Raw genomic sequence first — 26,503 nt, forward strand, 5'->3', positions numbered from 1 at the left:
TACAAATTATTCAGTAGTAACTACAAATGATTTAGTACCTCTTACAAATGATTCAGTAACTATTTCCACAAATGATTGAGTGCCTACAACAAATTATTCGGTGCCTATGATAAATGATTCAGTAGTTAATACAGTACCTACTACAAAAAATTCAGTGTGTATTACAAATGATTCAGTGCCTATTGCTAATAACGATTCAGTGCCTATTACAAATTATTCAGTGCCTATTATATTTAGTAGCTAATACTAATTATTTAGTGTCTATGACAAATTATTTAGTGCCTATAATAAAAGATTCAGTAGCTAATACTAATTATTTAGTGTCTATAACAAATGATTCAGTTGCTAATACTAATTATTTAGTGTCTATGACAAATTATTTAGTGCCTACTACAAATTATTCAGTGCCTACAATAAAAGATTCAGTAGCTAATACTAATTATTTAGTGTCTATAACAAAAGATTCAGTAGCTAATACTAATTATTTAGTGTCTATAACAAATGATTCAGTTGCTAATACTAATTATTTAGTGTCTATGACAAATTATTTAGTGCCTACTACAAATTATTCAGTGCCTATAATAAAAGATTCAGTAGCTAATAATAATTATTTAGTGTCTATGACAAATTATTTAGTGCCTACTACAAATTATTCAGTGCCTATAATAAAAGATTCAGTAGCTAATACTAATTACTTAGTGTCTATAACAAATGATTCAGTAGCTAATACTAATTATTTAGTGTCTATAACAAATGATTCAGTTGCTAATACTAATTATTTAGTGTCTATAACAAATTATTTAGTGCCTACTACAAATTATTCAGTGCCTATTATAAAAGATTCAGTAGCTAATACTAATTATTTAGTGTCTATAACAAATGATTCGGTACCTACTACTAATGATTCAGTGCCTATTGCTACTAACGATCCAGTGCCTATTAGAAATTATTCAGTGCCTATTATAAATGATTCAGTGCCTATTATAAATGATTCAGTGCCTACTACAAATTATTCAGTGCCTATTATAAATGATTCAGTAGCTAATACTAATTATTTAGAGTCTATAACAAATGATTCAGTACCTACTACAAATTATTCAATGACTATTGCTACTAACGATTCAGTGCCTATTACAAATGATTCAGTACTCATTACAAAAAAATCAGTATATATTAAAAATGATTTAGTACCTACAAGCATAATAATCAGCCTGGTAAGAGATTTAAAGCAAAAAAAAGGTTAAAAGGTGAAGAATACTAAATATAGCAGTGCAACCCACAATTAAACCACTACCAAAAAAAGAGGATCTGGATTCTCCATACTCTCAGATAAACACCCACATTCAGGCTAAATATATCCACTAAAACACTAAAATATATATTTAATCTCTCTACAAAATACACAGAAATGTAGTATTATCTTCTACAACCATTAAACAATGTTTATAGCAAACCCACGACAGTTAGAAGACCACCCAACCCCCTTAACCTAGCTCAAAATAAAGATTTATTCCAACTTCCCGTTCCACCTTAAATCCTGCGTTGGTGTGAATACGGCGCGTGCCGAAGCTCCTGTAGGAAACCGCTACATGATTTAAGGTGGAACGGAAAAAATGGAAAAATCGAAATACAATCACAGAACACACCTCCAACCCAATAACCTGCTTTATTATTGAATTAATTTAGTTCTAACTACTATAAAAACATATCTTATTAAAGCCTAGACATTTATTTATTGATTTATATGTGAAAAAGCAGGACTAACTCGCTGACACGGTTTATATATATACGTTATCCGAGCTAGACAGCGACCGCGGGTCCGGGCTAGCGCTAGCCGCTGTGATATTCGGGTTACGGGGGAGAGCAGCGCCGCGTCTCCCAGCGCTTTTTAATCATTTTTACGGGTAAATTTACCTTATCCTCGGACTGCTGCTGCTTCAGGTCGTGCTCCGCCGTCCCGCGGTGCCGCAGCTCCGTCATTTCGGCGCTATCTGAAGGAGAAACGGGAGAATGAAAGAGAGAAAGGCGCTGATGGCTCCCGTTACTCTCCGCTGGTTTGGTTAGTTTAGCTTAGCATAGTGTAGTTTAGCTTAGCATAGCTTAGCATAGTTTACACACAGTGTCCGCTGCTTGTTATCGTCGTGACGCTAAACAGCGCCCTCAGCAGGCCAACTGCAGAACATAATATACATAACTATAAACACATAAACATATAAATATGTAATTTAATATAAGATATATTAATATATACTTTATCAAATACATTGTACTTTTTCAAATAATTAGTGTATTATAATATGTAAGATATGAATAATGCATGTGCATCATATTAAATGTGTATTTCTGTACATTTTACCAGCATTGACCCTCATAGCAAAAAAAAAATAGATTTATATATTTATAGCCGCTTTCAGAAAGCCTGTAACTGTTTTAGTTGAGTTTTTCGTTTACCTTTTTATATTTATTTTATTTATGTTGTCCTTTACTTAATTTTCTGTTTTACTTTTTACTCTTTTAATTGATTTTATTTCATTATTTTATCAATTTCATAATTTTATTTATTTTATTCACTGTTTTACTTTTTATTACGTCCTTTTATTTATTACATTTTCTGTTTTACTTTTTCATCTTATTTCCATCCAGCTACTTAAATTTAGTCCTCTATTTCTTTATGTATCTCTTTATTTATATTCTATTGCTTTACATTTTAGCCTAATTATCTTTTTTATATTTAATTATTTAATTTTCTCTTAATAAAATCTTATATTATTTTCTGTTTTTTTTATACTTTTATCATGTAATTTTTTATAGGTTTGTTTATGAAGTTCTTTATTTTAACTGACCTGATTAAAAACTTGATTTTTAATTTATTTTCAGCCCTTTAAGCTTTAAATGCTCGGCTGCATTAAAAATGAGGGTTACCCTGAGTGTATTACCCAGTGAAAGCAACATTTTATTGATTCATTGGTTGATGTTTTATTTAAATAATAAATAAATGTTATTTATGAGTGCAAAATGTGCTTTATAAATAATAATAGCAGTCGTTATAGTAGGTATATCAATAGTTATTATATATAGTAGTATTAATGGTACTAGTGGTAGAGATAGCAGTAATATATCTGATGAATCTGTGAAGTATTACTTTAATACTGTAAGTGTTGTTGTAGTTCAGACAGTAAGCGCTAGGTGGGGGTAAAGTCTTGTGTACAGATGAGAACAGGTGCAGAAGACTGCAGTAATGCTGTGCATTGCTTATTTTATATAGTTTTATATAAAATATAACTTTTCTTAAAGCTACACAGCTGTTTAGTCCCTTTAATCCATGGAGTTCTCTTCATTATTGCATTATGTGTGAGTGTGGGAAAGCTCTTACTTTCACTATTAAACAAGATATCCCTGAATTCTAGTGTTAAAGGTTTTTTACTATCATGATTTATTATACTCTCTCTACCTCTCTGACTCCGGCTGCTGATGGAGAAGCAGCATGACCTACTGAACTCTCTCTCTCTCTCTCTCTCTCTCTCTCTCAGACTCCGGCTGCTGATGGAGAAGCAGCATGACCTACTGAACTCTCTCTCTCTCTCTCTCTCTCTCTCTCTCTCTCTCAGACTCCGGCTGCTGATGGAGAAACAGCGTAACCTACTGTACTCTCTCTCTCTCAGACTCCGGCTGCTGATGGAGAAGCAGCATAACCTATTGTACTCTCTCTCTCTCTCTCTCTCTCTCTCTTTCTCTCAGACTCCGGCTGCTGATGGAGAAACAGCGTAACCTACTGTACTCTCTCTCTCTCTCTCTCAGACTCCGGCTGCTGATGGAGAAGCAGCATGACCTACTGTACTCTCTCTCTCTCTCTCTCTCTTTCTCTCAGACTCCGGCTGCTGATGGAGAAACAGCGTAACCTACTGTACTCTCTCTCTCTCTCTCTCTCTCTCTCTCTCTCTCTCAGACTCCGGCTGCTGATGGAGAAACAGCATGGCCTACTGTACTCTCTCTCTGTCTCTCTCTCTCTCAGACTCTGGCTGCTGATGGAGAAACAGCGTAACCTACTGTACTCTCTCTCTCTCAGACTCCGGCTGCTGATGGAGAAACAGCATGGCCTACTGTACTCTCTCTCTGTCTCTCTCTCTCTCTCTCTCTCTCTCAGACTCCGGCTGCTGATGGAGAAGCAGCATGACCTACTGTACTGTATTTTTAAATAGATAATACAGTAGATAAAACACAGAAACAGTCAGAGGGGATTATCACAGACAGGAATAAATCTGAAGGCTGGTAAGATATCCTGGGAATAGAGACCAGAAAACTCATCCAAAAACTTGTTTTTGTTGTTATTTTAGTACATTTTTATCTCTCTCTTTCTATCTTTTTTCTCTCTGTCTCTCTCTCTCTCTCTCTCTCTCTCTCTCTTTCTCTCTCTCTCTCTCGCTCATTGCTATATATGGACTTCTGCATTGCAGATGTCCCACTACCCAAAGCCCTGAGGCATCATGGGAGGTGCTGATACCCAGCCAAAATCTGTCTCACACACACACACACACACACACTGCTCCACACTGAAGCTACACTACATGGGCAAAAGTAATGGGACACCCGCTTATTCACTATTTCTTCAAAAATTAAAGATATTAAAAACAGTTAATTCTGCTTTTGTTGGAGTAAGGATTTGATAGTATTTAGCAACAAAAACAGCATCAGCAGCCAGAGTCTGAGAGAGAGTACAGTAGGTCATGCTGTTTCAGCATCAGCAGCCGGAGTCTGAGAGAGAGAGAGAGAGAGAGAGTACAGTAGGTCATGCTGCTTCTCCATCAGCAGCCGGAGTCTGAGAGAGAGAGAGAGAGAGAGAGAGTAAAGTAGGACATTCTGCTTCTCCATCAGCAGCCGGAGTCTGAGAGAGAGAGAGAGAGAGAGAGAGAGAGAGTACAGTAGGTCAAGCTGCTTCTCCATCAGCAGCCAGAGTCTGAGAGAGAGAGAGAGAGAGAGAGAGAGAGTACAGTAGGTCATTCTGTTTCTCCATCAGCAGCCGGAGTCTGAGAGAGAGAGAGAGAGAGAGAGAGAGAGAGAGTACAGTAGGTCATGCTGTTTCTCCATCAGCAGCCGGAGTCTGAGAGAGAGAGAGAGAGAGTACAGTAGGTCATGCTGCTGTTTCTCCATCAGCAGCTGGAGTCTGAGAGAGAGAGAGAGTACAGTAGGTCATTCTGTTTCTCCATCAGCAGCCGGAGTCTGAGAGAGAGAGAGAGAGAGAGAGAGTACAGTAGGTCATTCTGTTTCTCCATCAGCAGCCGGAGTCTGAGAGAGAGAGAGAGAGTACAGTAGGTCATGCTGCTGTTTCTCCATCAGCAGCCGGAGTCTGAGAGAGAGAGAGAGAGAGAGAGAGAGAGAGTACAGTAGGTCATGCTGCTTCTCCATCAGCATCAGCAGCCGGACTCTGAGAGAGAGTTACCATCAAAACAGAGGGCTATGAGAATCACTGGCAAGCGACCAAAGAAAAATTACATTAATCACCAAACTAACTAACACAGTTTTATCCATTTTATATCCATTACAATCATTAAAAAATCGCAAACCGCTCATTTCAGTAGCTATCTAGATAGCTAATTTTCCTGTTCCACCTTAAATGGTTCAAGAGACAGCAGAGGTATCAGCATTTAAGGTGGAATGGAAAAATTAAAGAAAATTAAATCAAATAAAAGCTAATTTTAGCTTTCCATTACAGATAAATCAAGAAATGTCGCACACAGACATATCCCACAGCTCAGTGCAGCGTTCTTTAGCTTTAGCATGGGGCTCGGCAAAAGTCATGGGACGTAATAATGTAATAATATAATAATATCTGATTTGTATGTACAGTAGCGGTGATGCAGGGTAATGAATGAGTCTGCAGTCACGGCGGAGGTCGAGATCAGATCCTGGTGGAACAGCCGTGGTGAGATCTGCTCTGAATTCTGATTATTTAATATTTTATGGTGAGCTTTTAGTAGCTGGAGGTTGTGCTGAGTCACGGCGCTGCTCTGTGGGGGAGGAGGGATGCTCTGTTCAGCTGCATCACGTCTCTGCAGGCACCCATCTGCACACAGTGTGAGTGTGGAGATCCAGAGTCACGCTTCAGACAGAAATGATAATTCAGCGTTACTGCTACTATACAGATCATAAATAGAGTTAAAACAAGTGAAATGAGGCTCTATCTAGTTCCTGTTGGTTCCTCTATCCTGCATATAAGATGAGATTGAGACGGTTGGGTATGGAGGTTCTACAGGTTCCCTATGGATTCGAGTTTAGATCTGGCCCAAAAAACTAGCCCGATCCGATCCGAGCCCTAGCCTGATTTAAACAAGACATTTTTTATAAGTAGATCATTAAAACTAAGCTTTTTAAAAAACCTTTTTAGACTATTTGAATGAGCGAAATCCGTTCAGAATTATGATCACTAAAATTGCAACACTGAAGAAGCATAGACCTATTATTTAAGAAAAAATTCTATTAAAACACTAGTCTAACCTGCCAGTTAGTGCTGGGTGGTATGGCCAAAAATGCATATTACGGTATTTTTCAAGATATCACGTTTTATTTTTTTTACATTTATTTTATTATTATTGCATGACTGGGCTGTATTATAGGTTTGTGAGTTACTGTACTGTTAGTAGTGAAAATAATATAAAACAAGCCTTAAATTAAGGCTTTTATTACTATTGGGTTCACTTTGTCCCACAGAATTACACTATGTATGAAGAAATCAGACTTCATTATCAGAAAAACAGCTAAAAATGTAAACAGTAGCTTTAAGAAAATGTAAAAAGAGATACGCCAACAACTTCTACAAGGCTTCTTTGACAAAATATAAAAATATTTTAAATAGTTCCAGAAACACTATAAACAGACATAAAATATGTTTAAGTTTTCAACGAGATATTTCTCAAAAGCTCTATTGCACAAGTAAGACACAAGTTTAATATAAATGTACTATATGTTATTCCTGAAGCCATTAGAGGCATTACAGTATTTAAATCAGCCACAATTTCCTTCTTTCTCCAGTCAAAAAATACATTCAATTAATTCTTCAAGCTACAGTATTAATATATTTAAAAACCAATCTCCCCATCTGCTCTAATATACTGTATGTGTATTTGTGTTTTTGGGAGCCTTTTTAAAGGGCAGTTACTGTTATAAATGATTGTCACCAGCTTATTATCAAGCATTTTTCCTCTTCCTCTCTCTTCTGTCTTTTCTGGTTTCCTGATGAAGTTTCTGAAGGTTCATATTTTGCCGGCTGCAGGAATGACGAACCTGACTGACGGACTACTATCAGCAACTAGTGGGAGGCGCCCCCTTGAGGGGGATTCTGATTACAGTGTTATTGTTCTTTGGCCCTGGGCAAATGATTGGTTTGCTTACTAGTTTGTTACTATATTTGATTGCCAGGCAGGAAGCTAACATTAACATTAGCAATATACTGTGTCACTAGCCTACCTGCTGCTACATTACACCATTTGTACAAGACATATAGACCTAATTTATCCAGTGTATATGATGACTTACTGCTGTCCTTTTCCTTTCTCTGCTTTATTTTCTGGCTCCCTGATGAAGTTTCCAAAGGTCCATATTTTGCCGGTTGCAGGAATGACGAACCTAGTGGGCGGGGCCCATTGAGGGTGGTTTTGATAACAGTGTCTTTGGACTTTCCTGCATTGACAATCACAGTATTTAAAGGGTCTCTTGCACCGTTTATCGTTGCATTAAATTCATAACCAGTCATTGTCTGGGGGGCCCAGACCAGCTTGGGGCCCTATAGGCAATTGATTGGTTTGCTTGCCTCGTTGCTATGGGCCAATAGCTAGCAGAAAATTAGCTATACTCTTAAGTTTAAATACTGTATATTCTGTTTATTAGTGTAGCATTTAGTCCACATTATGGGGAAAGGGGTCCAAATACAACATACTTTTGATCAGTTTATGTTCCAATAGCAACGTTGTCTATGACTTTTTCATAGCAATTGAACAATCAGATATATAGGTGTTTACATAGTTGAGGATTTGTTTTGGACTTCCTTTGCCTACCAGTCCCATTGCGATTAATGAGCTCACCACAGTGTTTTTTTCCTCTTAATGCTAATCTAGTATATTCCGCAAAATCGATTAAGTACTCCCGAGACCCAGTTACTACTCAAACTACATCTGTAACCATTTACATATCTGCTATAAAATATTTTCAGTAATCTGGAACTGGTTCAAACTGGTTCCAACAGTTTCCTACAGGTTTATTCCGGCTTCCGGAAGCAGCAGTAGGTTGACGGATCCCCACAGAGCTGCTTTTCATTCGTTGCGTCCGGATAAGGTGGGATGAGGCGAGATGCCGTCAGCACTGTGGCTGTTTAGGAGGCTCATGCATAATGAAGATGACCTGCATGTCTCGCCACCCGCAGGACCAGTCAGGACAAGAGCATAAATCACTGGGCAAAAACTGGGCAAACGCCAGCCTGAAGCAGCAGCAGCAGACCCACTGCCAGCCTGCATTAATTACACGTCCATTTAACCATGAATTAACGGCAGACGATGGCTCTCAGTGACCTTGTTTTTGGAAGTTTGCATGACTCATAGAGCACCACATAGAGACTTATCGGGTTGCCAGGTGCTCGGCCAAAAAGAGAAGTACCCTGCTGAAAAAGCGCAGCTGGTCTTTGATGGTCAAGGTGTTAAAAAAAGTTGGTTATTCAGGTGAACACATTTCCTATACATGGCTTTTGCAAACTAGTCCTTAGGTTTTTTACAAATCTTCAAATTTTCGGCATCAGAAATGTTTTTGAACAATGTAGCCACTATATGTGAGCTTGGATGCTTGTTCAACACATGATTCTTAGTCAGCTTGTTGTCAAGTTGTCAAGGCTAATGCCAATGCTAATGCTAACTGACGCTCAGAAACCTGAAAAGCTGAATTGCCCTGCCTTGTGTTCAAAATTAAAATGCAAAATTAAATGACTTTGTTAGTGTGTTGAAACAGTGAGACCTGGTCGGTTTACAAAATAAATCTTTGAGATGATGTAATTGTAATTAGGTAATATTGTATGCAGATAATTAAATAAAGTTTACTAAAAGAAAGGATTGATTCAGTAAAAACATTTAAGTATTGAAACCGAGTTGAAGTTACTTAAATTTATCTGTAATGAAATTTAAGTTAAGCAAATGCAGAAAGTTGCAAAACTTTTTTAAAGTAAAATTTACACATAGTTTTTTTCAGTGTAGTTGGGTCTGTGTTCACAAGTAACTGCCAAGATAGCAATGAACATTGAAGTCTGTCATATTTCCAGACCACTATGCCCATCTGTGTAGATACTGTATATTCAGAAGCTCTGTTGCTATTTAAAAGATGTTTAATAGGTCTGAAAATATACTGTTTTTAGAGGTTATAACTGATGTATGTAGTCTTGTGAAGCAGTATCGCATGCTCGAACACACTCACAGCACAGACTCAGACAGGCAGCGTTAGTTTTGGTTGGTAAATGGCTTTATTTGGCTTATTTAGAGAACACCACTGTATGGAAGTAGCAGCTCGGACGGTTGCGGTAGGTTAGCGGTTAGCTCGGTATGGCGTCTCCTCCTCTGAACCCTCTCTGAAAAAGTGTGGGATGTGAATGCAGAAAAGTGCAAACGCATTTCTCTCGTTATTAAGGCATTTACAGTACATACATTATTTATCATACACACAACAAGCAAATCTATCCCATCCTGTCTTCTATAGCCAAGCTCCAAGGATCATCAGGCCATGCAAAAGAGAAAGAGAAAAAAACATCCTCCCATCAACCGGTTCACTGCTGTACTCCGAACGGATGGGACTACTTTTATTGGCGGAAGAAAATTTCACCTACTTTTATTCTTGATTTGATTTGGGTCCTATAATTATTTCCTCCATAGTAAATGAATAGTGAAGTGATCCAGAGTATAAAGAAACTCTCTTCCTTTCATGGGGTGGTCCTGATGAGTGCCAGTTTCACCATCATAACGTTTTTGATGGTTTCAAAGTTCTTGTAATCATACATTTTGGATTTACTGACCTTCATTTTGGCCTTAAAGTCATTTATTTTACTTTTTTTTACTTAGTTAAGTAGTTCTTGCTTCTAGTAATCTGGATTAGAATATTACTCAAATAGAGCTATTCACTAACAACTCTACCTCTTTACAACTTTACAAATGATACTTTACTCTTGATGAGTAACAGAAACTAAAATATAAAATATATTCCATATGTTTCATAGTTTGCTGATACTCTATGCTACAACAAAGGGTTAAATGTCTTGGTAATAGCCCTTAACTACCCTTAACTACCAGTCACGTTACCTGCCACTTGCAAGACCAGCAAAGAGCCAGACCTGTCACAACCAACTGCCCAGTAATGAGGTCAATCCACTCAATCTCATTTCAGAGACAAAGCCCACACTGTGGACAGACAGCCCATTTATATGGGCAAATATAATGGGGGTACTTAGTCACATAAAAATATAAATAAGTGGTGGTATTAAAGGCAATATATTAGATGTATGTCTCTAAATTTGGTATTAAGTTACATTTAAGGTGATATTAAAGTCAATATTTGATATACCAGCCTGCAAACATGGTTTTAAAATACAAAATCAAAAAATTGTACAGAGGTCGTATTGTATCAGCACTTTGAAGGCCTTGCTAAAAATGGAAACGGGTCTTAACAACTTCCTGTAAGACCTTGCAGACCACCCACAGCTTGCAGGGTGAGAATAAGAAATGCTCTTCAACTTCTAGGCTTAAACATAGGAACCCTAGCAACCCCTGCAAGACCTGGTAGACCACCAACATCACCAACATCACCTCCAATCAAAGGCCCAGATTCCAGACTTCATCATTATTAAATGTGTCTGGGATGACATGCATTATGAAAAGCAGAAAGAGCTTTAAAATCGGTACGAGACCCATAACAACCCCCTGTAAGACCTGATAAACCACCAACACCATCTCCAGAAAATCTGGAAACCTCAACATCCAGACCTCAACACTGAAGATGAGAAGAAAAACATTCTTCTCATCTTCTAATGCACATTAATTTTCTATATTTGTTCTATACAGTATATTTAATTCCCAAACAGTTGAAGACTCCTGTTTTAACACGTTGGAAAATTACAAAAATTCCATTGAGAGTGAACCAATCGAGTGGAGGAGGTTCTTTTTCTAACGTAAAAGTAGCAGGAATAGGAAGATAAATAGCAGCAGTCTTTTTAAAATCTTCACAATCATAATATTTAATTCCTGGATGAACTGCATTGGATGCAAAATGCACGTCCATCCCTCAGATCGAAAGTCCACTAGCCCTCCTCAGTTTACCGTTCATCGGCGAATCTTAATAGTAGCCGCGTTTGCTGAGCAGCGACTGTCGCAATTAAACAGAAGGCGGATGGATGGGTGGTAGAACATCGGCGTAGTGCTGGTTATGGATATTGTAGATGGTAAACGTGTGAAATATTATATTAGAACATTAGTCAAATGTTCTACATACAGTAGTACATACTGTCCGAGACGTATGTTTAGCTCGGACAGTCCCAAGAAATAGACATTCAATAGTGCGCTTATAGCTACTCTAGTATTACATTTGACTGGGGGTGATACGTAGGGTGAACGCAGGGTGATTCTGGGGTGAACGTCGGGGTAAATGAGGTGAACATTGGTGGGATTTCTCGGCTGGTATAATTCACTCAAGACCTCGAACAGAGAAGCACCTGCTGTTTTTAAAGTTGTGCTGTTTGCCCTCTGAACCCATTGACGTCCAACTTGCTGTTTGAGTCGAATAATAGCACCGTAAAGTTGGAACCAGTGGGGACAGTGGGTTCTACTGCAGTGGAGGTGGCGGTCTTCCTTCACTCATTCTCCTTCCTTCAGGGAATGATGGCAGATGAGGGATGATGGCCGGGCACTGAGGTCTCCAGACCCATTTTCACATTTCACAGTTTTATAGTTCGTTATTGTTTCATTAAGGCATGCATTCCTTTCACCATCCTTAAACTTTTCTATTAAATGGTCCCCAAAGTGTTCTTTTAGTGTGCTAAGGGCTCGAGCTACTTTCAGTCTGTTTCCGTCTGTTGCTGTCTTTTACCGTCTTTTGGTGTATTTTACCATCTGTTGGTGTATTTTTTACTGTCTGTTGATGTCTGTTGGTTTCTGTTGCTGTCTGTTAATGTATTTTTTTCTGTCTGTTGGTTTCTGTTGATGTCTGTTGGTTTCTGTTGATGTCTGTTGGTTTCTGTTGCTGTCTGTTGGTGTATAATGCTGTCTGTTGGTTTCTGTTGGCTTCTGGTTCTGTATTGTTGGTATATTTTGCTGTCTGTTGCTGTCTGTTAGCTTCTGTTGCTTTCTGTTTGTTGTAGATAGATGTCTGTTGGTTTCTGTTGCTGTCTGTTGGTGTATAATGATGTCTGTTGTTTTTTCCGTCTGTTGCTGTCTTTTACCGTATTTTGGTGTATTTTACCATCTGTTGGTGTATTTTTTACTGTCTGTTGATGTCTGTTGGTTTCTGTTGCTGTCTGTTAATGTATTTTTTTCTGTCTGTTGGTTTCTGTTGAGGGTCTGTTGGTTTCTGTTGATGTCTGTTGGTTTCTGTTGATGTCTGTTGGTGTATTTTTTCTGTCTGTTGGTTTCTATTGCTGTCTGTTGGTGTATAATGCTGTCTGTTGGTTTCTGTTGGCTTCTGGTTCTGTATTGTTGGTATATTTTGCTGTCTGTTGCTGTCTGTTAGCTTCTGTTGCTGTCTTTTTGTTGTAGAAAGATGTCTGTTAGTGTCTGTTGCTGTAATGTTAGCTTCTGTTGCTTTCTGTTTGTTGTAGATAGATGTCTGTTGGTTTCTGTTGCTGTCTGTTGGTGTATAATGATGTCTGTTGTTTTTTCCATCTGTTGCTGTCTTTTACCGTATTTTGGTGTATTTTACCATCTGTTGGTGTATTTTTTACTGTCTGTTGATGTCTGTTGGTTTCTGTTGCTGTCTGTTAATGTATTTTTTTCTGTCTGTTGGTTTCTGTTGAGGGTCTGTTGGTTTCTGTTGATGTCTGTTGGTTTCTGTTGATGTCTGTTGGTGTATTTTTTCTGTCTGTTGGTTTCTGTTGCTGTATGTTGGTGTATAATGCTGTCTGTTGGTTTCTGTTGGCTTCTGGTTCTGTATTGTTGGTATATTTTGCTGTCTGTTGCTGTCTGTTAGCTTCTGTTGCTGTCTTTTTGTTGTAGAAAGATGTCTGTTAGTGTCTGTTGCTGTAATGTTAGCTTCTGTTGCTTTCTGTTTGTTGTAGATAGATGTCTGTTGGTTTCTGTTGCTGTCTGTTGGTGTATAATGATGTCTGTTGTTTTTTTCTTGGTGTATTTTCCTGTCTGTTGGTGTATGTGGGTTTTTGTTGCCATCTGTTGGTGTCTGTTGGTGTAAGTTGTTTTCTGTTGCTGTCTGTTTGTTTTTAATGACGTATGTTGACTTCTTTTGCTGTCTGTTGGCTTATCTTCGGTCTGTTGCTGTCTGTTGGTGTATAATGATGTCTGTTGGTATATAATGATGTATGTTGGTTTCTTTTTATATTGGCTTATTTTTCTGTCTGTTGGCTTATGTTGCTGTCTCTTGGTTTCTGTTGCTGTCTGTTGCTTTAATATTGGTTTCTGTCTGTTGGTATAATGATGTCTGTTAGCTTCTGTTGTTGTCTGTTGGTGTCTACTGGTGTCTGTTGCTGTCTGTTGGCTTATCTTCTGTTATGGATTAATCAGTTCAGTCAGTATGGTGGAGTCTGCAGTAGACAAAGCTGTCTGTTGGTCTGTGGCTGTCTATTTGCTGTCTGTAGGCGACTATACCCTCTAGAGGGTTCTTTAGTTCAGAGAATTCCAATAACTGTGGTGATAAACTGTAAAATCACGTATATTTTTTTACTGGTTCTCCATCGTAGCAATGCCTTTACTTCAGAACCATTACAGACCACCTGTTTTAAGAGAGTAGCAGACCGTTTGTAAACCTGACTGTACCCAGTAAGAGATGTGTGTGTGTGGGTGCACTTGCATGCATGCGCGAGTGTTTGTGCTTGTGTGTGTGTGACCCTGCATTCACAATAGCAGGTGACATATCGAATTTGTTGTGTTGCTTGTTGTTAAATTTTGGTTACAATCTGTGTACTCTTTTGCAAACTGTGTACTCTTAAGTCGCTTGTCGTTAAATTGTGGTTATAACTGTGCACTAGTTTGTCGCTTGTTGCTCTGTCTTCGTGTCACATGTCTCTGCCGTTTTGTCGCTTGTCATTAAATCATGGTTGCAAACTGTGTAATCTTTCGTCGCTTGCTACTCTGTGATCATGTCACTTGTCTTTAAATCGTAATCGTAATTTCGTCGCTTATCACTGTGTCCTGATGCTAAATCGTGATTAGAAACTTGTGTCTTTTTTGTTGCTTGTTGCTTTGTCATCATGTCGCTTGTTTTTCGTCATTTTTCATTACATTGGGATTACAAACTGTGTAATCTTTCATCGCTTGTCAGTAAACTGTAGTAAGTGCACTAGTTTGTCCCTTATTGCTCTGTCATTATCGTTTGTCCTTAATTCATGTTTGCAAAGTGTGTAATCTTTAATCGATGGTGGTTAAATTGTCATTGTATTGCTTGTTGTTAAATCGTGGTTGCAAACTTTGTACTCTTTCGTCGCTTGCTGCTCTGTCATTATGTCACTTGTCGTTAAATCATAATTACAAAGTGTGTCCTTTTGTTGCTTTTCGATTTAGCGACATCGAAACGTCGCTAAATCGCGATAAGAAACTTCGTACTGTTTCGTCGCTTGTCATTAAATTGTAATTACAAACTATGTACTCTTTAGTCGTTTTTTAATTACATTGGGATAACAAACTTTGTACTCTTTCATCGTTTGACATTAAATAATGTTTTGAAACTGTGTAATCTGTTATTGCTTCTTATCAAATTGCTTATTTTGTCAATTGTCACTCTGTTGTTGAACTGCTTGTCGTAAAATTGTCGTTATAAACTGTAATCTTTCGTCGTGTCCTCTTTTGTCAATTGTCGCTCTGTCGTTGTATTGCTTGTTGCTAAATTGGGATTATGAACTGTGTAGTCTTTCCTCGCTTGTCGCTAAATCGCAAATACACATTGCATACGCTCTTAGTTTAGTCGCTGGTCATTTTGTCGTTGTGTCACTTGTTACTTGTCGCTTAATTGTGTCTTTTAGTGTCTTAGTAGCTTGACAATCTGTTGTTGAGTCACTTGCTTGTGTTGTTTGGCACTAAACCGTGGTTTTAAATTGGGAGCTCTTTTAGGAAATAACTCTTTTAGGTTTATTGGTCGTGCTCAGTCGTTCTCCTAGTGTGAATGCAGGTTCTGAGAAAGTGTGTGTGCGTGAGTGTGTGTGAGGGAGTGTGCGCGAGTGTGTGATGATCAGAGAGGTATTGGGAGAGTACAGTACGGAGGGTGGGGGTATGGAGGGCAGCGGTGGCTCTACTTGCTCTTGGCAGCAGGAGCTGATTTCTCTGCTTTGCTGCCGTCGCTCTTCTCGCTCTTGCTCTCCGGCTTGTTGTTGTTGCTCGCTTTGCTTTCGCTCTTCTTCTCCTCCTTCTTCTCCTCCTTTTTCTCCTCCTTCTTTGTTTCTTTCTCCTTTGGTTTGCTCTCCTCTACCTGCTTCTTCTCCTGCTTCTTCTCCTCCTTCTTCTTCTCCTCTTTCTTTTCCTCCTTCTCCTCTTCTACCTCTTCTTCAGCTTCGCCGCTCCCCTCTTCCTCCTCTTCAGCGGCCTCTTCCTGCTCTTCTCCTGCTTCTTCCTCGTCTCCTCCTTCCTCTTCCTCCTCAGCTTCCGCCTCTGCTTCTTCCTCTCCCTCTCCCTCTCCTTCACCCTCCTCTTCCTCGCCTTCTGCTTCTGCTTCAGCTTCTGCTTCACCTTCTCCTTCCTCCTCTTCTGCTGCTTCTTCCTCTTCCTTCTCCTCTTCCTCTGCTTCCTCTTCCTCAGCCTCCTCTTCCTCTTCCTCCTCAGCAGGTTTGGCTATGGTAGTCCTGTAAGCTCCGAGCATGAAGGTTCTGCCGGAGGTGTAGGACATGCCGGGGTAGGCGGACTGGAGCAAGGCGCCGCTCACGGTGCTCAGACGAGTTTCCTCACCTTCCAGAAGCTTCCTGTTTGAAGAAAAAGAGGGAAAATCATGTTATTAATAATCTATAAACCAAAAATGGACTTGCTCATGAATATTTGCAAGATTTCATCAGGAAAAGTACGAGTAAAAAGCTTGGACACACCTTCTCTGATTGTGCTATTTATAGGTTTATGTTTGAGTAAAATGAACATTGTTGTTTTATTCTATAAACTACAGACAACATTTCTCCCAAATTCCAAATAAAAATATTCTCATTTAGAGCATTTATTTACAGAAAATGAGAAATGACTGAAATAACAAAAAAGATGCAGAGCTTTCAGACCTCAAATAATGCAAAGAAAACAAGTTCATATTCATAAAGTTTTAAGAGTTCAGAAATGATCAATATTTGGTGGAATAACCCTGGTTTTTAATCACAGTTTTCCTCCACCAGTCTTACACACTCCTTTACTCTTGGTGCAAATTAAATTTAAAGCTTGAGATCATCCATCTTCCTCTTGATTATATTTCCGAGGTTTTCAATCAAAGAAACTCATCATTTTTAAGTGAAATCTTATTTAGATGATCAATTTTACACATCTCTGCTGGAGATGGAATCATTTTTTCAGTCAGTTTTATGAGGTAGAGTCACCTGGAATTCAGGCTTTCAGTTAACAGCTGTGCTGAACTCATCATGAGTTAATTACTTGAATTTCTTGTCTCTTAATAAAGTGTTTGAGAGCATCAGTTGCAACACAACTGTATGACACAAAGCCTCCCAGTCTGTTAACAGAACAAGACATTATCTGGAAGTTGTTTTTATTGCAGCATATTGTTTTATTTTTATTGTAATGATTCATTGTTTGAATTCAGCACCCCCGCCAGGAAAAGCACCCTCTCTCGGGATAATGTACGCTCCCATGTCTTTTTGGCTTTAACTTTACTTAGAAAATGGAAAAAATACCCAAGATACTGTTCTAAGCTGTGCTGACTCCTAAGAAATAAGGAAAAAGAAACGTCACTTGCAGCCTGTCCCGAGAGAGGGTGCTTTTCCTGGCAGGGGTGCTGAATTCAGCACCATAGTAGTGCTGAAATCTGCAGCCCCACTAGGAAAAGCACCCTCTCTCAGCAGCGTGTACTGTCTTACAGAAAAAAGAAAGATAATTGCTTTAGCTAACTTTACTTAGAAACGCGCTCCTGAGAGGGGGTGCTTTTCATGGCTGGGGTACAGATTTCGGTGCGCTTTTAAAATGAAAGTTTCTACACCAATGCTCTGACCTGTAGGCAGCAATTTCGATGTCCAGCGCCATCTTTACATTCAGAAGCTCCTGGTACTCTCGCAGGTGACGGGACATCTCTCCTTTGGTACCCCGCAGGGCCTCCTCCAGTTGCTGGATGGCCTCCTGCAGCCCAACAGTGCATTCAGAGAGTCAGAACCAGCAGCTTTAATGATTCTACCTACAGTATAGAGCTTTTCCATAATGCATGATACCTACACTTACTACCTGACTCAGACTCTACTGGAGTCTACTGGACTCTTGTACTCACTTTCTGGCATCTGGTACCTGGTGTGTTTTGCACTACCAGTGTTCCAGTGTATTAATAGCATAGGTCAGTCACGACAAGTTATTTTTACTGGACAATATATGGTCAGAAATACAATTGTAATAAACAATATTGATGTCATTTAAAACAAGTTCATGCCACTGACACAATGATAATAAAATAGCATAATAAGCACATCATATTCAAAAGACACTGAATTTATATGAACTAAAAGCATAGTGTGGAAAAAGCATGTAGTTTTTTATTCACCTATGACAGCCTTCTCTGTGTGTATGGGACTTTTATATGTATGTTTTTATGTATCGGTCATTGCATGAGTGGCTAAAACATTGGTGATATTTATTTGCACATAAAAACGAAACACTCAAATAAATACACTGGACAAAATTGCAGTCAGAAAAAAACGTACAGAGGTCATCACTATTTATTGTACGATAAATGCGATATAGTTCTTAGTTATTACGAGATGCTTCCTGGTCCTGATTTAAGGGGAAAAAGAATCATTGACCAGTGTAACAGGTCCCCTACTCTGCGAAACAGTGCACAGAGAAAATAGGCGGTACTGTTAGGGGCGCAACTCGCCGCTGATTGGTCTAAGATACCCAGAGGCAGGACTGGCTGTACAGAACAGTCACACCTAGTTTAGCAATGGCTGAATGTGAATTAAGTGATGATTCTCTCTGTCTAATCAGAGCTCTGCAAGATTTATACGCTGCATTTGAGCTCCTACTCGGCTTGCTTGGAACCACAAGTACCAGTTCCAGGTATCAGGTTTTTAATTTGACCTTAGGAAGCAGTAAAAAGTTGAGTTAAGTTGAGCAGTGTAGGTACCATGCAGTAAAAAAGCACCAATAAACAAATTCCTGACAATAAGGTTGTCAAAATTCTTAAAGTCATCTTCAATAAAGTGCCTACTGAGATGTAGACAATTTTGACAATGTTAGCTTCGATCTAAAGCATTTCACTGTAGCTCTGGCTGTATTATGTTTAGGGTCATCGTCAGGTCGGAAGGTCTCAAATCTTCTGAAGCTTCCAAAAGGTTTTCTTTATTCAGGATTGTCCTGTACTATTTATCTCCATCCATCATCCCTCTATCAAATCAACTCTGACCAGCTTCCTAAGTCTGTCCCTGCTGAAGAAAAAAACGCATCCCTACAGCATGATGCTCCCGCCACCATGTTTCACAGTGGGGAGGGATTGTGAGTTCCTCTTTGGTCTTCATGATGCTTTTGTTTGTTCACTAGTGTTCTCTAACGAATCACTGAGGCCTTCACAGAACAGCTGTATATATACCAAAACTAAATTACATAAATTACATTACTGGATTAACTATATTAACTACTGAAGGCGACTGATTACACTGGATTTTTTATTTTTATTATATATATTTTGGGGGTTTCAGAGTTAATATTTTGCACGTCACACTTTTCAGATTTTTATGCATCATTTTCCTTCCACTTCACCAAAATAATGTGCAACTTTGTGTTGTTCTATCACTTGCAATCTCAATAAAATGCATTTAAGTTTGCTTTAAGGTGACAAGGGGTATGGATACTTTTGCAAAGCAGAGTCTCTCACCTGCATCTCGCTGATTTCATTGCTGTGGCGCTCCTCCATCTCGGCCAGCTGCCTCTCCAGAGCCTCGTTGTGGCCCCTGAGGGCCTCTACCTCCAGGGTGCGAGCCTGTACCTGCCGCCGGCAGTCTCCCAGCTCGTCTTTGGCCTGTTTGATGGCGTCGTTGTTGCGGGAGGCCGCCTCGGTGACGCTGGCGAACTTGGAGCGGTACCACTCATCCGCCTGCAGCTGATTCCTGGAGGAAAGAGCTTCATACTGAGAGCGGATGTCCTTCAGAGCCACGGCCAGATCCGGTCTACTCACGTCCATCTCCACCGATACCTGAGCAACACCCAGACACACAGACCAATGAGTGAGCAGCAAACAATATTTAAATAATGATGAGTTTCTTTGATTTCACCAAATTGAAAACCTCTGGAATATAATCCAAAATCCAAACTGAACTGCTTGAATGAGTTTTTGCACCAGGAGTAAAGCAGCATAACGTTATCCAAAAGCAGTGTGTAAGACTGGTGGAGGAGAACATGATGCCAAGATGCATAAAAAAAACTCTGATTAAAAACCAACCAGGATTATTCCACCAAATATTGATTATTTCTGAACTCTTAAAACTTTATGAATATGAACTTGTTTTCTTTGCTTTATTTGAGGTCTGAAAGCTCTGCATCTTTTTTTGTTATTTCAGTCATTTCTCATTTTCTGTAAATAAATGCTCTAAATGAGAATATTTTTATTTGGAATTTGGGAGAAATGTTGTCTGTAGTTTATAGAATAAAACAACAATGTTCATTTTACTCAAACATAAACCTATAAATAGCTAAATCAGAGAAACTGATTCACAAATTTGAGGCAGAAAGCAAAATTAAGACGTATGTTAGCTGTTGTTGAGATGTAGCAGCTAAATTCAATTCAATTCATTCAATTCAATTTTATTTATATAGCGCTTTTTACAACAAAGGTTGTCACAAAGCCGCTTTACAGGAAAAACAGGTCCACGCCTCTTATGAGCAGCACCACAGAGATGCCAATTTTATGGTGAATTATTACAGCTAAATAGCATGATAATGTACATATTCTTATCAGTACATGGCTTTTTTTGTTTAATTTAATGTCTTATTTTATACATTTTCAGTAGTGCTACTTTATGAGTGTAAGAGTTTGTGATTTTTTAGTAAAGCTTGTAAAAAATTCTTGTTTTTACAAGCTTTACAGTTAGCTCGGTTTGCTCGGCTTATGTTACTATACTAGTCCTGTACAGCTTGTATCTTTCAGCTGAAAACTGACAGTTTGTGAACATATTAACGCTTGTAAAGCTTCCTAACTAATACCATGTGTGATAATTGATGTTGACTGCCTTATTTAGACTAAAAGCGTATTAGACTAAAAATGAACTTAAACATGCCGTTTCTCTTGCCCCTTTTTTTCTTTTCACTAAAAAAAAACACTTATTTTTGGCATTTTCAGCCAAATAATTAAGGTTGCAAAATATTCACTGTAAAATATTCACCTAATCCATATTCTTAGCGACACATCCCTGGATACAGTAATTATTATTTGGACTTTAGATCTGAAGCGTTGCAGTAGAGTGGGTTAATACAGGCGTATCTACAGCTTCACTCTGCTGCTGCTGCTGTTCATCACTGTAATGAACTGAAAGTCTGTGGGAGAGTTAATGAGTTTAAAGCGCTGATCAGCTCGGATCAGAACCGCTGAGTCAGAACTGAGAGCTTACAGAACAGCTGATGCTGCCGCTTCGCTCCGATAGATAAGAAACAGTACATTACAGAACCTACAGAACCTTTAATACCACATTTCACACTACTACTCTTTAGTGATAAAACTCCTGCATCCGGACTGCAGTTGAAAAACAGGAGGATCAGTGAGTTTTTAGGCTTCTTTTTTTTGGTCTCATGACATTGCAGCATTCAGTAGCTCCTCCATTTCCACTCGCTGTTGTGCTTTTTTTTTTTACGTGGATCTCCGTGGAAACCGTGGCGCGCCCAAACTGTAATTACGGTGCGAGGCAGTGGACAAATATCTATTTTATTAAAGGCGAGGAGACGAAACTCAGAGATGTGCGTCCGGACGGGACTAAAATTACCGGAGGAGCACGGAGTTCAGAGAAAAACAGTAGATAATTCAGCCTGTAATTTATTTATCAGAGGACGTCTGAGAAAAACACGTACATGATCGTTCTGGACGGGAATAAAAACCCCCATAAAAGAGAAAATGACCCCAGCACCTCTTGTTTAGATGATCAGTTTTGAACATCTCTGCTGGATTTTCTCAGTCAGATTTATGAGGTAGAGTCACCTGGAATTCAGGCTTTCAGTTAACAGCTGTGCTGAACTCATCAAGAGTTAATTACTTGAATTTCTTGTCTCTTTGTCACGCCTGGCCCTGTTTCCTGTCTGTCCTCGTGCCTGTGTTGTCCCATGTGACCCGTGCCCCTGTGTTCTGCCTGTGATTTTCCATTACCTCATGTCTCATTTGTAGCTCCACCCCTTCCCCAGGTGTTTCCACTCCCAGTGTGTTTCCTGTTTAGTTAAATAGCTTTCCTCTGTCACCTGTCCTGGTCGGTCTTTGCACTGTCTCCTGTCGTTTGTCTTCCCGTGTTCCCAGAGTTTCTCTCCGTGTTTCTCTCCGTGTTTCTCTCCGTGTCTATCTTAGTTTAATCCTTGTTATTATCCTTGCCCTGTTTAGTTCATAGTCTTGTTTCATTATTCATTTTGTTTTCCTTGTTTAGTCTCCCTATTTGTTTGTAGTATATATTTATCTTCCTGTTTATTGTTATTTTCTAGTTCCCTGTGTTTTCCCTAGTTTATTCCCTTGCCCTGTTTTAGTTTATCCTGCCTAGATTTATAGTCTCCCCGTTTGTTTATCTTTAGTACCTCTTGTTTGTTTGTTAGTTTTAGCTCGCCTCTGTTTCTTGTTTTTCTTTGTTTCTTGTTTACTTGTTTATTTGTTTATATTTATTTAATAAATTCGCCCTACCTGTGCGTTTATACGTCTGTCACGGCTGTGTTAAATCCCGTCTGTCAGTTAGTCTCCTGTTTCTCCTGTTTCTGCTTGTTTTATGTTTTGTTTTCTGTTCTTTAATAAATGATACTTGCGTTAGCGTCCGCTCTCCTCGTCCAGTCCTTCACACAGCGTTACACTCTTAATGTAAAGTTTGAGAGCATCAGTTAAAGTAAAGTAGTGAAGAGGTAGAGTTACAGGTATACAGTGAATAGTGAATATTTGAGTAATGTTCTAATCCAGATTATGAGAAGAAAGAACTACTCAACTACGAACGTTAAATGTCAAAAACGCTATGATGATGAAACTGGCACTCATCAGGGCCGCTTCAGGAAAGGAAGAGCAAGAGCTTCCTCTGTTGACAGTGTACAGGATAAGTTCATTACCAGTCTCAGAAACAAATGCAAACAACTTTTTTACTACAATTTAGGAGCGTTAATGTGAGGAATTGATTGATTTCTTAATGATAAAATATTGAGATTTTGTTTTACAAACTAACATTAACTTATTAGTCCATATTTACTGTATCGTTACATTTTCACACAAATGCATTAACCATTAAACAGCATTTAAAGGTGCCGTAAATGTATTTATTAGCTATTTATTTGAGATTTGCTGAGTAATTTAGAAACAATAGAGATTATTTAGGGTGATAAATGCTTCTGTTCCCAGTTTTTTGCTTTTACATAAGGCTTAATAAATCAATAAAACAATAAGCTCTGCTCTGATTGGCCGTTTATGTAACAGCTCAAAATCCACATACAGTATACACAGACATATATTTCTTTCTTGAACCTGAAACATTTTAACATGCCTGCTGTATCCCCACAAACCCCACCCTCCTGTGCTGTGATTGGATAGCAAGTTTACAATCAAGATGGCCCGGGACTGTCTCAGCCAATCAGAGAGCAGGGCCACACCTAGAATCCTGCGCTACTGAGAGAGTGCTGCAACTTCACTGCTCCATCAGCTCTCTCTCTCTCTCTCTCTCTCTCTATTCCCTCCTTCGCTCTCTCTCTTTCTCTCTAATCCCTCCTTCTCTCTCTCTCTCTCTCTCTAATCCCTCATTCTCTCTATCTGTATTCTTTCTCATTTTCTATTCCCTCTTTTCTTCTCTCTCTCTATTCCCTCTTTCTCCCACTCTTCCTCCCTTTCTCTCTTCATCCCTTCAGTGTGTGTATGATAAAGCTGTGTGTGTGTGTGTGTGTATTGAGGTGTGTGTGTGTGTGTATGTATGTGTGTGTGTGTCTGTTTGTGCGTGTGTGTGTTGCAGTGCAGGCAGGATGAATTGTCCCTCCTGCATTAATTATTCAACACTACAGCCCCTACTCAACTCACATCACACCAGTACTAAAACTAATACTAACACTAATACTAAAACAAATACTAACACTAATACTAACACTAATACTAAAACAAATACTAAAACTAATACTAACACTAATACTAAAACAAATACTAATACTAACACTAATACTAAAACAAATACTAAAACAAATACTAACACTAATACTAAAACAAATACTAACACTAATACTAACACTGATATTAATACTAACACTTAAACTGATACTAATACTAAACCTAACAATAATACTAACACTAATACTAAAACAAATACTAAAACAAATACTAACACTAATACTAAAACAAATACTAACACTAATACTAACACTGATACTAAAACAAATACTAAAACTAATACTAACACTAATACTAAAACAAATACTAAAACTAATACTAACACTGATATTAATACTAACACTTAAACTGATACTAATACTAAACCTAACAATAATACTAACACTAATACTAACACAAATGCTAATACTAACACTAATACCAATACTAACACTTAAACTAATACTAATACTTAAACTAACACTAATACTAACACAAATTACTACAACTCAACTAAGTCTAAGTCTTGAAGGCCTGTTTACCTAACCAAGATCAAGTTTAAGACTAGAGCAAACTGTTTTGACTGAAAATCTATTTTTTAAAGTCTAATATTAGCCCAGGTGTAAGTCTTAGTCTAGGATTTGACTAAACAAATGATTACTGATAAAACAGCACTGGTGAACAGAACTGGCCTAGGCTTCAGTCCCAGTCAAAGGGACCATCCTGTTCTCTAGACGTTAACGTTAAGGTTTAGTCCAAGACCCTAAAATTCTGATTAAATCTAAGCCTAGAGGGTCTGTTTACCAGACCAAGATCAAGTTTAAGATTAGACTAAATAGACAACAACATTGGGACTGAGGTTTTCAGTCTAAGGTTAACCTAAGTGTAAATTTAGTTTAAGACTGGACTTAATAGATAACAACAGTCAACTAAGGTTCCCAAACTTAGACTAAGGCCAAGGTTGTGGAGAAAGTGAGTCTTAAAGGCCTGTTTAACAGACCAAGATCAAGTTTAAGACTAGACTTAATAGGTGACAACAGTCAAACTAAGGTTCCAAGATTAGCTGAGTCTAAATCTGGGATAAAATCTAAAGGCCTTGTGTTTGGCGAAAAAAATATACGCTTCCAGAGGGGGTGCTTTTCCTGGCAGGGGTGCTGAATTTGGCACAACACCAGCATTTAAGTTAAGTTGAAGCATCAATCCAAGTTTAGGGGACTAGACTAGACTAAATAGATGATAACAGTCAAACTAATGTTCCCAAACTTAGATTAGGTCCAAGGTAATGCAAGGCTTGCATAAACTCTTAAGGCCTTGGGTTCTGCAAACAATGTGCCAAGGCGCGTTCAGCTTCTCGATAAAATCACTTTTAACTTTACTTAGAAATACGCTGCAAGGGTGGGGGGTGGGGCTTTTCCCGGCAGGGGTGCTGAATTCGGCACCATGGTAGTGTCGATATCTAAACCCCGCCATGAGAGCACCCCCTGCTGGCGGCGCGTACGCACCGTCTTCTTGATAAAAGCGCTTTAACTTTACTTGGAATACGCATTGAGAGGGGGTGCTTTTACTGGCAGGGGTGCTGAAGTTGAAGCGTCAATACAAGTTGAGGGGACCAGCATTTAGACTTTGTTTTCAGTCTTAAGGTTAACCTAGTGATAGACTAAGTCTAAGACTAGACTAAACAGATGACAATGTTTAAACTGAGGTTCACAAACTTAAGCTTAAGTCTAAGTCCAAGTACCCGCCCACTCACCCCACCTCCTTTTACCTGCGTGGCTTGCAGTGCTGCCTGCATCTCGCGCAGCTCCTCCTCGTGCACCCTCCTGAGGAACTCGATCTCCTCCAGCAGCGCCTCCACGCGCCTTTCCAGGTCGTGGCGCGCGAGGGCCGCCTCCTCCGCGTCCCGCCGGCAGCCGCTCGCGCCCCTCTCCGCCTCCTCGCGCCGGCGCGTCTCCTCGGCCAGCTGCTCGCGCGCGCTCTCCAGCGCTTCGCCGGCCTGCGCGCGCTCCACGCGGAGGCGGCTGGCGTCTCGCGCCAGCTCGTCGGCTCGCGCGCGCAGGTCGCGCACCTCGCGTTCGTAGAGGTCGCGGAGGCGCGAGGGCTCGCGGTGGCGCTCGCGCAGCTGCGCAGCCTCGGCCTCCAGCGCGCGGTTGCGCTGCTCGAGCGCGCGCACCTTCTCGATGAAGCAGACGAAGCGGTCGTTCAGGCCCTGCAGCTGCTCCTTCTCGCTCGTGCGGATGATCTTCATCTCGTTGGTCACGGCCGCCGTGTGCGCGAGGTCCGTCGTGGCGTCCAGCGCGAGGCGCGAGCCCACGCGGGGCGCCGCGTGCGCGTACCGGGACGACGCGGAGGTCATGCGGCGCGGTGCGTCCGAGTATATCCGCCGGTACGAGCTCGAGTACAAGTCGCCGGTAAACGCCATGATCTGCGGAGAGGAGTGTCAGAGAGGAAGAAAAAGAGTGAAAGAAAGAGTGGACGAGGAAAGAGAGAAAAGAGCGAGAGGAAAGTGCACGCGCTCCTGCCTCCCGTCCCAACTTTATATACGTCCGGAGCTCGAGACTCCTAAGAGAGGGGAGGGGGGGATGGCTGATGCATCATTTGACGCAGAGAGAGAGAGAAAGAGAGAGGGAGGGAAAGATAGAACAAGAAAGAAAAGAGAGAGAGAGAGAAAAAAAAAAGAGAGAGAGGTGCAGAGCAGAGAGTAAGGAGATCCTGCTGCACTGGACAAAAAAAAAAAAAAAAAAACATGCACCAACACCCCGTCCCATCCCATCCTGTCGCTAAGATTTGGCACGTGCCTGCTGCCTGGTAACTCCTCTGCTCTGAGCATGCTCCAACTGAGTGAGAATTTATAGAGAAT

At 39.7% G+C, this 26,503-nt stretch overlaps 2 protein-coding genes across 2 annotated transcripts in view; both read right to left on the reverse strand.

Moving 5' to 3' along the window:
* Positions 1–2,091, reverse strand: part of cds2 (CDP-diacylglycerol synthase (phosphatidate cytidylyltransferase) 2) — a 37,502-nt gene extending 35,411 nt beyond the window's left edge. Inside the window, exon 1 of the mRNA XM_049470192.1 lies at positions 1,915–2,091. Within this exon, the coding sequence (XP_049326149.1) occupies positions 1,915–1,980 (66 nt within the window). The 5' untranslated portion in view covers positions 1,981–2,091. The remainder of the gene's footprint in view (positions 1–1,914) is intronic.
* Positions 2,092–9,474: 7,383 nt separating this feature from the next.
* On the reverse strand, positions 9,475–26,271 carry zgc:65851 (uncharacterized protein LOC321113 homolog). The gene is made up of 4 exons (XM_049470678.1): positions 25,412–26,271; positions 19,231–19,548; positions 17,365–17,489; positions 9,475–16,129 (listed from the first exon to the last, which is right to left on the reverse strand). Exons 1-4 carry the CDS (start codon positions 26,063–26,065, stop codon positions 15,466–15,468), a joined length of 1,761 nt encoding a protein of 586 aa, XP_049326635.1. The 5' UTR covers positions 26,066–26,271; the 3' UTR covers positions 9,475–15,465.
* Positions 26,272–26,503: the final 232 nt, after the last annotated feature.

Source organism: Astyanax mexicanus, chromosome 22, assembly GCF_023375975.1.
Source record: "Astyanax mexicanus isolate ESR-SI-001 chromosome 22, AstMex3_surface, whole genome shotgun sequence".
Lineage (NCBI taxonomy): Eukaryota > Metazoa > Chordata > Actinopteri > Characiformes > Acestrorhamphidae > Astyanax > Astyanax mexicanus.

What these genes read in the sequence shown, in the direction of transcription:
- zgc:65851 (XM_049470678.1), bottom strand. Translation starts at nt 26,065, where the DNA reads ATGGCGTTTACCGGCGACTTGTACTCGAGCTCGTACCGGCGGATATAC. An exon ending in CAGCACTGCAAGCCACGCAG is followed by an intron (nt 19,549 to 25,411) that starts GTAAAAGGAGGT and finishes GGTGTTGCTCAG; the next exon opens with GTATCGGTGGAGATGGACGT. An exon ending in ATCGAAATTGCTGCCTACAG is followed by an intron (nt 16,130 to 17,364) that starts GTCAGAGCATTG and finishes TTCTTCAAACAG; the next exon opens with GAAGCTTCTGGAAGGTGAGG.